The following is a 14290-nucleotide window of genomic DNA, read 5'->3' on the forward strand; positions in this document are numbered from 1 at the left end:
ATACTAAATTTAAAAACTATAATTAGTATTTATTCATATATTATATTTTAAAATCAAAGAACTACTAATCAGGATATAATTAAAGAAATAAGAGTTCATGTTGCTTTTAAAATATTTCACCAATTTCTCTAAAGGAAACACTATCTACAGATTTGCATCGAAGCGTTTCTTATGATAGTGATTTTAATCACTGTCAGATATCATCTATACTTGTCCCATCTATGCCTCGTCCACACTGTGCCTCGACCCCACTGTGCTACCGTTTTTTTTAATCTATTTTCTCTTTAATTATTATTTAATACATGTTATAGTTATATATGAATTGATTTGGTTATTAGCTACTTTTGATTTTGATATTATGTTAGTTATTTTTATATTTTTTGTAAATATGGCTTTATAATCAACTTACTGTTCAAATGTACTTTTTTTACTTTGAACTTTTTATTTTGTACATTTTATCGAGGAATGTTTGATAAGTTTTACATCAATTCCAACATGGTAATAAGTATACAAGTTTATCCATACATTATCAGAACAGTACAGTATTAATAATTTTATTTATCTCATATATGATATACAAGTTTATGAGTTTATCGTAAAAATTAGAATCCATCTATGACAACTATGCTGTACAGTATCAAATCACAGTTACCAATATTCATATTTTGTTATATGGTTTCTTTTTGTGTTTGCCATTAATTTTTCTCAGCTCTCACTTGACTAATTTTAATGACCAATACGCTAAAAGAACATGATTTTAATCTTGTTGAAATTATTATCACGAAATGTTGGTAAAAACCCTTTAATTTTAGAATTTTTTTTTTCAAATCTACCATAACTTTTTGAAAAACGAACGAATCAAAATTTTTTTTTAATATAAAAACCTTAAATATTTTCCTTTTATTTGACATAATTTTTTTAAAATCTGACCCTTTACCTGCCCATTTTAAAAAATCACATAGTAAAATAATTTTAATATGAATAAGAAATTTCTAAAGACGAGGGGAAACTATAGTAATGGGTACCTTGATATTCATTAAAGTTTTGAATCTAAATGAGATAAAAATCAAATGAATTAAACAATTTTTCCTAACTCAAAATCCTTTTTAAGGCATTTTAAAATAAATAAAATACAAAATCGAAAATTATAACACAAAAATAACATATTTTTAAATACGGTAGCCATTTTTACCATAAAGACAAACTAAGGTAGGAAAAAAAAATTTTTCATATTAAAGTATATTATATAAGCTTTAATTTATATAAAAGTGTCAGTAACTCTGAAACAGTATCAAGTTAATTTTTTGTGAAAAAGTTATCATTTTGAATCCCCTACTGTGAACACATAAAAGGTCAGATTTACAAAGAAATATGTCAAATGATAAGTAAATACTTCGTGTATCTTTAAAAAAAACCATATTGATTTGGACATTTTTAAGAAAGTTGGTGCAGTTTTATGTAAAAAAATTGAAAAAATCTGGAAAATTAGTCGATTTTTAAACTTGTATTTTTTTTTGAAAATTTCCCACATTTACGAGAAACGAGAGAAATTTTTTCAATTTTTGAGGGTAATGTGTGTCGACTTGATATGATGTGATCTCTTTACGTATCGTTAAATGAAATCAGTTCGGTGAGAACTGAGAAAAAGTGGTAAAATACAAAAATAAAAACATCATAGTAAAATTGATACCTTCCAGCTTCTCTTCGAATCTAAAATTCTTTGAAAATGGGTTGGGTTGAAATGAAAACAAATCCCACTAGATTTTTATTTGAAAGGTCCCCTCTAACCAATGCTTGGCTAAAAGGAAATCAAAAGCTAAAATATCAAAAAGGTAAGTATAAAATTATTATATCCACACAAAAATAAAAAAAAGCATATAATACTCCTGTTTAATGATCTAATTTGAAGAGCAATTAATTAATAGAATTCTTAAATAGTATTTTCATGACCTATAAATAATCAATTATATAATAAATAATAGGAATTCATTAGCTATACATTTTTTTTAGTATAGGAATTTTGTAGAAAAAATATTAGTTAACAATAAATATGCCGTAATAAACTATCAAACAATATATATTTTAATAAAACAAAATTTAAGGTTGATGTATCTATCACACCATTTTATATAAATTAAAAAATAATAATATAATAGAAAAATATTAATACAATATTTTATATAAAATAATAATTTGATTTATCATATTATGGGCTTTTTAGTAATGCATGCTTTACTTTCATATAAATATTATCATAACGTAAAATATTACACATTCAAAATTATAGAAATTTTTTNAAATCACTATTAATATATATATATATATATATATTTTTTATTAGTATAGTAACAAAAAAGAAAAAATCTTAAATTTGTAACAGAAAATAAATTTATAATAATTTAAAAAAATAAAATATTGGAACTCAATGAGTAATCAAAAGCAAAGTTAAAATGTCAGTTATATAAAATAGTTCTAAGTCAATATAACCATTATTTTATTCAAAGACAAGCAAGCATTGATGATGTAGATATTGTTTCTGGATCATAAGGCATTACTGAATTTGAAAGGTGTACACCAACAATTATATGATCAACAACAGCAGATGGAGCCGGATCTATGAATAAACAACGGCCATCAGCATGCAACACATCTAAAGGAACTGTGTATGGTTGTACATGTCCTGTCCAAGAATGACCTTGCTGTTCACAATGATTTTGTTGCTGTCTAGTATTATTATAGTTAAGTCCAGAAGGTGGTATATTATTAATACCACCAGCTATTAATGTTGCTGTCGTTGAAGAAGCACTTGTATTATCACCATATGATGATACATGCTGAAACAATTTTTACGATTATGATTTTTTTAAGTCTAGCGCGTAAAAATTTTAAATATTTTATGATTAAAAAAANAAAAAAAAAAAAAAAAAAAGCACTTATAAGAGTTTCTTGTAGGTAGTATTTTAAATTTTTTTTTAAAACATTTAGCTTATCTGAAAAATGAATTGTTCATCCCTAAATTAGATCATCAATAATAAAAATATTAAAAATATATACTATATTAGCCTGATGTTATTTAAAAAAACAAAACAAAATATTTTAATTTCTTATTATAAACAAACAAAAGTTGATGTTCAAGATTATACAAAATTAAATACCTGTATTGTTGCGACAAAAGTACGACTATAACAATCATAAGCCACTGTAACAATATATACAGTATTTTGAACATATTGAAGATGTGTATAAAAACAATAATCACGTACATCTTGACGTCGAAATGCATGTGTAATTGTACTTCCGTAAGATATCATTTCTTGATGACACTATATAAACAAAAGTTATTATTCATATCATTATGACTAAGTTTAAATATTCAAATATAATCAAGAACATTATTAGAAAGATATTAACAATAATAAAAAAAATGTTAAGATTAGCTGCTATATGCTAAACATTTTTTTATCTATAACATATGAATGATGATTAAGGTGAAATAAATATTTACAAAAAAATCATCTAAAAAATTAAATATTTGATTCAAAATAAATTATTTAAAAGAGTATTAGGAAAAACTTCTATCTAGCCATATTAAGGACTTTTCTTATTACTTGAAAATATACTGGATGTAACAAAATTAATATCAATTTCAAAGCACTAAAAAAGCAATTTGTAAAATTAAACACGTAGTTTTATTTGGTAACAAATTCATTTTTGAAATTATATTTTAATCAAATTTATGATATTTTAAAATTTAACACTATAAGGTAGAGGCAAGGTTGACATAAAATAATTGAAATTTAAGTAAATTCAAAACTTGCTTTTCATTTACAAAATCAGAAATTAGAATTGTTAAAAAAAAACCAAATTATTTTTAATCAATAATAAACTGCAAATTTTGTAACATTTTTTATTTATAACAAAAAAAAAAGTAAAAAAGGAGGTGGTGTAAGAATGTACACATTTTTTTATTTAAATGGTCATAAAATTACTTGTGTACTATTCCTTTGTTCAGTAATTGCTATTTATAGGATGGTCCTGTATGTACTGACAACTAACAACTTTACTCCAGTCATTATATGGTATTACTTTGTTTTTAACTGTTATATGTTGAGACAAACAAATTTTATAATAAATAATATTTTCATTCATTATTCAAAAAAAAAAAATTTTAATTTACGAAAAATGTAAAAAAAAATGTATGATAAACACTTTGACAAAATGTCAATTTTGAACATTCTTTTTCTTAAAATCTACTATACAAAATTATTTTATAAAATTAATAAGTAAAGTTATGAAAATATCATTGAGTTTTTGAATAAATATTAATAACAATTAATTAACTATAATTAAAATAGAAATATTTTGTTTATAATATTTAATGCTATGTTAAATTACCATTAACTTTTTAGTTATATCAATTTTTAGACAAATAATATTTATAATAAAAAGTTATGAATTAAAAATTACCTATTAAAATAAAGACAATGTTTCCTTATTGAATTTTAAAGCTTATATTTATTAATTACCCATGTATAAAGTTATGAAATCATAACATTAGAAAACCCTGATATTCATTTTGCTACACCTGTATTATAGTCAATGGTAAGTGGAGGCCATGGCTTCTGCAACCACCCGGCATGAGATTACATTTGGATAAACATTTTACATATAAATAATAAAAACTTACTGTAAATAAATGCACATACAATGTAGCTGAGTGGGAGTACCACAAACATCCAGCCACTGGACATGGAAGCATATTTGCAAACTCAGCCAAAGTATGATGATGATATTGTTGCCCATTTTCATTTGCATTAACGACTGTTGATAAATTTTCCGCATTTATGTTTTGTAACTTCAAAAAGATAAATAAAATAAACATATTTTTGTAAAATTATAATTTGCTAAACATAACATTGAAGCTAAAATAATAATAAAAAGTAAACTTAGGTCAAAAAATATAAAATAAAATACAAAACCCAGAATTTTAACACAAAAATAGCATAATTTTGAATACGGTAGTCATTTTCACCATGAAGACAAATCCAGAGGTCAAATTATTTTTTTCCAAAATAAAGTATATTACATAAGCTTTAATTTAAGATATATATAAAAGTGTCAGTATTTCCAGAACACTTTCAAAAATTAAATTGAAAAAGTTCTACTTTCTATACGCATTTTTAAAGGTTTGAGACCCATCTGTATAAAGGGAAATGGTCAGATTTAAAAATAAAGTTTGTCGAATGAAAGAGATATATATAAAGTATTTATCATTAAAGAAAAGAATTGATTTATGTATTTTTTAAAATGCATGATTTTTAAATTTGTAATTATTGGGGGAATTTACCCTGTTTAGGGGAATGAGGAAAATTTTTTAAATTTTTGATGGTAATGTCTTTGACTAGATATGATTTGTGATCTTTTGACGTATTGTTCATCAAAATCGGTCTAGTAAGAGCTGAGATTAAGCGTTCACAGACACAAAAAAATAAAATAAAAAAAAAAAACACATCATAATAAAATTAATACCTTCTCAGCTTTGCATCAAATCTAAAATAAGTTAATAGTTAATAAATTTTCTTAAATTTTTAACTTCACTTTTTTTTATGAACAAAATAAAAAATAATGATTAAATTCATCTACACTGGTTAATCTAAGCAATTATCTTACAAAATATTAATTTGTATGGGAAAAATAAAAATTATTAAAAATTAATAATTTTTTACAATTTATTTTGACCAACTTTTACTTCAAAGTTTAAATTATGATTTAAAAATAAATAATAAGTTTATAAGAAATCACATTTTTCTATCAGCAAACCTTGTAGCCTAAATATTCGGGTTTTTCAAAAAAAATTTTGGATCAATTGGATTGGACTAACTAGAATTTTTTCTATAACTTTTGAATATTTATTTCTTGGATAGACCTTAGCCCTTTCAAAATTTCTGAAAAATTACATATGTCATTTTATTACAACAATTTAGGGAGGGAAAATCACATATAATAAGCCTCTCTAAAATGTTGGTTGAATTTCGATCAACTAAAACAAAGCCTAACTCAATAATTATCGAAGGTATAATAATTCCACAAGGAAAATTAATTGAATACCTGCTTTATACCCTAAACTAAACTGGAGTACTCACATTAAGATAATAAAATGAAAAAGAAATAATATGTATTGGTTAATTGGTTGTAAATAATCACAGCAATCAATAGAAACACAAAAAACTACTTTATGCAGTTATCTTAAAACCAATTGGTACCTAATTATAGTGCTATGCTATGAAACTATGCAAAACATAATACTAAATATTATTACCAACCCGTATATTTATGAGTAAGATGACAATATTCACAAAGATATGATAGTACCCACAGTCAGATAGGAAATTCAATGGTACATATGAGAACATAAAAATCATTTGCACGTCAACAAAGCTGCAGCTCAACTTCTTAATCATACTCAAGACATCAGAAAATTAAAACCATATGAAATTTTGCAATTTTTCTATTAATTTATAATACTCTTCGTTGGAAGTTTTTTTATTTTATGTAATTTTAAATGTTATCATTTATGAATAATTAAAATTAAATCATAATAATGAACAATAATTTCAAGGTTAAATAGAGTAACTAATATAGTATTAAATTTTAATTCTTTAAAAAAAAAAATTATCACTACAGAAAATGCTTTATGAAGGAGGATATTGACAATTTTTTCATTGTTTTTAGTAACAAATTACCTGTATGGGCTACGGGTAATACTTACATGATGATCAGCTAATAAACGGGATTCATAATATTGCAATGTGCATATTACATCTGTTGTATCAGGTAAAGGTATTATAGCATCTTCATTGGCAGCATCAACAGTATCACTGATATAATTTTGAATGTGCATCAAATCATTATTAAGAAACAAGGATTCCTGTAATGAAATAAAGCTTTCACTATAAAAAATCAGTATTTTTATTTATTTATTTTTTAATAATTTTAAATTTTATTCAATAATTTATATTTATTGTATCAATATTTTATAATATTCTGATAGTTTGAAATGTCTATCTAAAAAAAATTCAAATAAATTATAGCTACTGGAAATTTTGGTCATTTTGTTTTAAAACTTACACCTTGATAAATACATAATCTGATTAAATTAGTTTTTAAAAATGTGTAATCAATTAACACTGCTATAATAATTAAAACTGTTGGTTCAATTAAACAATATGTCGTTAAAAAAAGAAACATTTTAAAACCTGTGAAAAAAACTGAAATATTTTTAATAAATTAATTCATAGAAAGATTGACTCCAAATTTATATAAAAAAATTATGGAAATCAGGTTAATTTTTATAAACAATGGGAAAAATAAAAACCCTTTTCCTTACTGATCGTTATTTATATTTTAAAAAAAAATAATGATTTACAAAATTAATAAACATTATAATTAATATCAATTATTACACTTACATCAACAATAAGTCTATCATCACTATCTAATGTTGATGTGTCACCACAACATGAGGGCGTCATCATTATTCCAGTATCTCCAACTCCACCACTATTTTCATCAAAAACTGATCTTGCTGTTGAAGAAGACATCATTGTAGCCCATCGCTGATCAAAATCACGATGTTCACTATCTGTGGTTGATTGATTACTAAGAGTATCTTCAGTTGCTGATGATTCAACATCATGATCATCAACACATGACATATGAGTATTACTAGTTATATCTTCCTCGTCAGCACTTATCTGATCATTTCTATATGATAAAGCAATAAAGAATGAGAAATTCTTTAAAATAAAATCATGAAACATACAATATACAATCCCGTTCTCCTCTCAAGCTAGCAGCTACATCAACATCAGCCAACTGAGGTATATCAGGAAATGCATGTAAATCTGCTGGAGTATAGAAGTTACCTCTATTAACATTAGCAGGTGATTTTGACAAAGAAACTGAGTTAGCATTTGATTTTCTACTATTCCAACATTTACCCTAAACAATAATAACCAAGAACAAAAGATAATTTTAAAAAAATAATAATAAATTATTTTTAAGACATTTCAGGAAAACTTTTAAAAAAGCAATTAATGAATTTTTATTAAAAATACAACATATCAATTACCCTTGAAGATTTACGAGGTGTCATCACTTCTAGGTTAAGAGGCCCATTTTCATACTAGAAATAAATTCAATATTTCATTAGTGCAGATAAAAAAATATAAAGAATAAATTATTTTTCAATTAGTTTGATTTATGTCGGGTTCATATTTTAACAAACATTCTAATAAACTTTTGTTTATTTATTAAAACATGTAATTTTTGAAAAAAATAACTCCAGCTCTCAAAACTATAAAATATAAATATTGTGGATTATTTTACAAAGGACATATATCAAATGTACTGTAATAGTACATTTACACTCCTAATAAAATCTTACATGATAGTTATTTAATGAATTTTCATTAAAAATTTAGAAAAAGTACAATAGTGAATTTAAAATAAATTATTTATATTTATCTCTACAGCATCATTAGCAGGATCATTAAGAAAAAATTATTTATGGCTTTAAATTACAACTCAAAAACAACTAAATGCAAGAGATATATCTATTAATGTATAAAGTTATTGAAACAACCATTAATTATTATTTAATGAATATAATTTTAATATGAATGTTTTACTATATGTTAACTTGAAACAACTAATGTGAAAAATAATTTTGATCTATAAAGTAATTTTCTCAAGAATATTTTTGAATACAGCAATTTTATATAGTTAATTCAATCAATTTGACTTTTAGATACTAATACCTTAAAATATCGTCTTATGGTATTTGACTTTTTTATAATGTTATACTGAAATTTATTGTAATGGCAAGTAAAATAATGATTATATAACTCAATAAAAATTTCTATTAAAATATTTTTTATTACTCAAAATATACTAATAATTGACTATTTCTTTTTTTAGCTACCTAAATAAAATAAAATATGAATTAGATAAATTAATAACTTTACCTGTTGATAGTAATCATAATAATATGGAGGGTTATTAACAAGTGTAGAAGCAGGTACACTACTAGATGTATTAGATGGAAGACCAATAGATGAACTTGAAGTAGCAGATTTAGCTCGGAGTCGATCAGTAGATAGAAGCATATTTCTAAGAAGCTGGCTGGTAGTCTTGGCAATAGGGGGCTGGCAAACAGTTGTTTTTTCTGAAGACCCGCCAGAACAATTTCCTGACTTGGAAATTGTGTTGTTACCATTGTTAGAAGTGGTTACAACAGGATCATCAGAACATAACTTGGAAAAAAATAAATTCTAATTAAAACATTTCAATATACAGCTATATAAATATAATTACTTGAACTACGGTAGGCAGAACAGCTTGATCAAATTTTGATGTAGTACTATTATTGTTCGAAACTAATTTATTAGAAGAAATCGATTTTCGGGATTGCGATTTTTTATGAACGGAATTGACAACCCGTTTGGACACAGATGATAAACGTGAACCACTTTTGTTGCCACTGTTAGGCTTACGAGGCCTGCCAACGGCACCACGGCGTTTTTTAGCCATACTTAGTTCTTATTTGAAAAAAAGTTGAGGCTATATTCACAGTAGACAAAAAAACATTTCAACATGAAGTTGCTTAGATCATCTTCGTCCGCGTTCAACAAACTATCGGAAAAAAATTGATAAATTCAAATAACTGGAATAATATTGCTAAGGATTAATTAATACATAAAATTGTATGTTCCGGCATCAGAAATGTTGATACCGGATCAAAATTTAAAACCTTGAGCGCGGGCAAAAAAACGAGATTTATGAGTATATTGTGTTGATTAATCAAAACGATTTTAAGTGGTCAACAGGAGCGGCGACACCGTAAGGGTAACTGATTCCACTTTACCACCGGCACGCAAACAACCGGTGGCCGTAGAGATAACGGATTCGTATGCCAACAACCGGTTCTAGCAGCAAAGCGACCAAGGGCTAAAAATAAAACTATATTTCTCTGGGAAATCCAGATGAACCGCCATACGATATCAAGAATTGCACTCCTTTATTATCGTAGTTCATAAACATGTAATATATTACAACAACGAAAAATGACAGTTCAATGCTTCAATATTGAATTTGTCCGTTGTCGGCGTAATAATCGTTTGTTGTCGAAAAATTTTCATAGTTATTGCCAAGATAATGAAAACAACAACAATCATTAAAATAATAATAATTTTATACGAACAATATTATTTTATATTATCACAATAGAGTATCAGATGTACTATTACTTACACAGATTGAATATAAAAGATGATGCAGATAGGTTTAATAATACAAAATAATGTAATTTTCTGGAAAATGACCTATGCCTTATAACTAAATTTGAAATTATTTTTTCTTTATCATTAAATTGAGAAAATTATTTTATAGAAACAAGTGGTTGAATGCAATTAACTTGTTGATCGGTAATCGTGTACTAGTCTATGGCATGTAGAGATCTAATTATTAGAATAGCTTTTAACATATTTTAAGATTTTTAAGTATTAACGTAAGAGAAATATTCGGGAATTATTAAAAAATATTCATTATTGAATTAATGATATTTAAAAAAATATCTGATTACTGTTATAAAGTAATGATTTGTTTTTAATCAATCAAGAAGGGAGATCTTACTTGATACATTTAAATTATTAATATGTACCGTACATATTAATAATTAATAATGTAAGAAGCACAAAATAAACAAGACTACTGCTGATTCGACTTCTTTTGTAATAAGAATAAATTACTTAAATTTATTTCAGTTGTCTACTTTTTAATTGCATAATGTAGGACAATTTTTTTTTTACTTTTATTTTATTCCATTCAACTACCATACATTTTTCAATGACCATTTTTGCTCTACAAATATTAGGAAAATAAGCTTTTACAAAGATTGTTATAATTGTACATTGCACTACATTATGACATTAAAAACGGTCCTAAGAGGTTTATAGCTCTTATCTACTAACAATTTAGTAAAACTAAGGTTCGAGATAAGCATATCGCACTAAGTGCGAGAGGGTGGCCGTATCTTGAAAAAAAATCGTTAGAGACAAACGATTTTAAAGTTTCAACCTAAAATAAGCTGGTAGATCCGGGAGGGGGGATCGATCGCCTTCCAAATATGTTTTTTTTTTAAATTATATATATTTTTCTCACTTCTGTTTGTGTGCACATAAAGAAATGTAACCATTGCTAAACTGATTTTGTTTAAATAAAAAAGTATTACACGTTGTTTTTTAATTTAACTATAATTTATTTTTAAACTACTTGTACATAGTTATGTTTAAAGATTATAAATAAAAAATTGATACAAGTTGGAGTTGTCAAAATGACAAATGTTAAAAAGATATTTTTCGTCTAATGCTATAAGACAAAATATATTTAATTATGTGTTTAATATATTAATTATTAATCATAATAAAATAATGATTTATTTATAATGTAACTCAAGTATATTACGTCATAGGTTACATCAGTGCTCGAATTGGGGGGGTGCGCAGGGGGACGTAGCGCCTTTTTTTTAAATTTTTTTGCGCACCCCAACTACTTTTTTTTATTGGGACAGGAGGACGGTGGAAAATACCACCTCTTTTTTTTTTTTTAATATTAGTATAATAATGAAATATGATTTATTAATAAATACTAAATAAAGTAATGAGTAAAAAAAAAAAAAAAAGGTCTTCAAAATACTAGGGACGCAGTTTTCAAATTGTTAAGTTGAGCTCCCCTACTTATTTTTGGCCAATTCGAGCACTGGGTTACATAAATAAAAATATGTTCCAGTATATTATTTGGTCCGTAGAAAAAAAAATACTTTTTAGTCTTTGGAAATAAAACATCCTTAAATACAAAACTTATTTGTAACAATTATTTCCAAACTAGTTGATAAAAATATTTTATATTCGCTCCTCTCCATAAAGTAAACCTGAAGAATTACAAGAGTTACATTATGTGTTACTTTATTTCTAGTATTTATATTAAAATCAAGTCAACTTTTGTTCAGTTTATATTATCTAAATATGCAAAAACCAATTTTCTTGCATATTTAGATAGAGAATAATAAAGTATATAGAATTGAATAAAAATAAAAATAAAAATGAATTTAATGAATAAATAAGAATTAAATAAAAATGTCAAATATCACGAATTTCGATATATGACATTCTTGTACTCATATTGTAATATATAAGTTGTTCAATAAGTAAGGAAACGGGTTTTTATTGTTCTCGTTGTTTGTAACAATTGATCTGTTTCCTTAATTTTTGAACATTTTATACGTAGGATTAGTAAAACTTTACTTTAAAATATGTAAAAGAAAATGTCAAATTATGTACAACTCAACAAATATTATAACACCAATTGCTAGAGGTATCAAAATGATATTTTGGAAAAAATAAAATAAATGCAATACTAAAATGCAAAATAGACAAATTAAAGACCGCAGTGGATTTTTTTATAATACTTGCTATTTATTATTAATTCCTTAAACTAATTACATTAGAGAGATCGTAATTCTTAATTTTTTAATTCAATTATCACAAAATAATTTTTTGTCACTTTGATCTCTTTAGTTTTATGTACCTAAAAATAAATAGGTTCCAAATTGCCTATGATGGGTATTACTACATACATGATAAATTATATTACAATTTAAGGGTACGGAATAAAAATAGTAGTAGTCCATTTTTTTTCAATTTTGATTTTATAGTATAATTTTATAGTTGATTAATATTAGTATCAAGTAATGAAATCCATTCGATGACTAATATTTTCATTTTTCTAATATTCAAGTACTATTTTTGTATAGTTATTAAAAGTCTAACTTAATTTATACTCTCCATAAAAAATATTTCATATAAATTATTAATAATTTTCATATTTTTTTTTTTTTGAGGAGGTGGCTGTGACAGAATTAGGGGGACTCTCCAGATTGCGCCTATGATATATAGGTATATATACTAGTGTCAGACTAGTATATTATAATAACAAAATGTTGATAGCATGATGGATACAGATATATAATTAGGGCTGTCATATTTCAATGCAAAAAAATTGTTAACAGATTGAAAAAAGGGTTCATCGAGATTTTTACCAAAAGGTTTTTATTTGCTCAATTTTGTTTTTGTTCTCTTTAGAAATTACATTTCAGTACCATAATTACGGATATTTACCATATTTTCGATTTTAATCTCAAGTTATCAAGAATTTGACCCTACTTTATCGTAGACGTCTTCTGCATTTATAAATTATTTAATAGCCAAATTAAATTAAAACAGAAAAAAACACTAATATTAATAACATAACGTGCACTGTAGGCAAAATTGTTATCGCCTTAAAAATTGTTTGATAATCGTTTCAAATAGATATCTGTCATACCACTTAAAGGTTCTTAAATATTTGTAAATAAATCCTATCTATTATTTTAAGTAGGAGCGGACTGAGAACCTTAAGGTCTAGGTGGGATATATTTTAAGAGGCTTTTTTATGAACTTAAAGAGCGCATTAGGTCAGTAAAACTAGCCAACCTATATATCATATTAATTTTCTTTTAGTAAAGACAATAAAATTTCAGACCATAACAGTTAATATTGCTTTTTTTTAATTATAAATTAAAAATAAAGTCATTACTTTGCCAACCGTCTAGTTATGTGAAGGCTTTGTATAACGATTTTAAAAAATCTAAATACCAATCGCCATTTGTCCACTCTGTCAGTTTGCGCCTGATTTTGAGTTATTTTATAAGCTACGTGAGTCGTAGATTAAAGCTAATATTATATTGTTCTTAGTTGTTTTAACATAAAATTATAATCACCTAGATTAAAATCCGGTAAAATAATAAGTCTATAAGAGAAATTGATAAAATGTTATATGGATAAGCGATATTTAAATTACTTAAGTTGCTGTTGATCAAAAATATAAAAATCACCATAAATTTAACGTATGTAAATTAAAATATTAAAAAACCCAGCACATAGAATCAGAGTGGGAGGTAGTATAGTTGGGTTTAGTATAGATGATATCTGACAGTGATTTAAAACACTATCATAAAAAACGCTTCGATGCAAATCTGTAGATAGTCTTTAATTTTAAGAAATTGATTTATTATTCTAAAAGAAAAATTAACTCCTATTTCTATCATTATTCCTCATTAGTAGTTAATTTATAAGTATAATTTATGAATAAATATCTATTAAAGCAATTCAACGTAGTATAAAATTAATATTTA

The 14290-nt window shown here is 25.0% G+C and overlaps 2 protein-coding genes across 3 annotated transcripts in view; one reads left to right on the top strand and one right to left on the bottom strand.

Annotated features, from left to right (window-relative positions):
• LOC126899720 (pseudouridine-5'-phosphatase-like) overlaps positions 1-14290 on the top strand; it is a 113962-nt gene that overhangs the window by 58739 nt on the left and 40933 nt on the right. The window lies entirely within an intron of this gene.
• On the bottom strand, positions 2349-9925 carry LOC126899713 (uncharacterized). Of its 2 annotated transcripts, XM_050674821.1 has the most exons (10): positions 9757-9925; positions 9376-9693; positions 9027-9314; positions 8132-8185; positions 7823-8001; positions 7470-7764; positions 6770-6928; positions 4688-4855; positions 3156-3323; positions 2349-2834 (listed from the first exon to the last, which is right to left on the bottom strand). In XM_050674821.1, the coding sequence occupies exons 2-10, from the start codon at positions 9589-9591 to the stop codon at positions 2499-2501; spliced, it is 1863 nt and encodes a 620-aa protein (XP_050530778.1). In that variant the 5' UTR covers positions 9592-9693; positions 9757-9925; the 3' UTR covers positions 2349-2498. The 2 variants fall into 2 exon arrangements, with proteins under 2 accessions (XP_050530778.1, XP_050530777.1); XM_050674820.1 differs by having other exon boundaries at positions 9376-9925.

Source organism: Daktulosphaira vitifoliae, unplaced genomic scaffold, assembly GCF_025091365.1.
Source record: "Daktulosphaira vitifoliae isolate Bord-2020 unplaced genomic scaffold, ASM2509136v1 Scaffold_2, whole genome shotgun sequence".
Classification (NCBI taxonomy): domain Eukaryota; kingdom Metazoa; phylum Arthropoda; class Insecta; order Hemiptera; family Phylloxeridae; genus Daktulosphaira; species Daktulosphaira vitifoliae.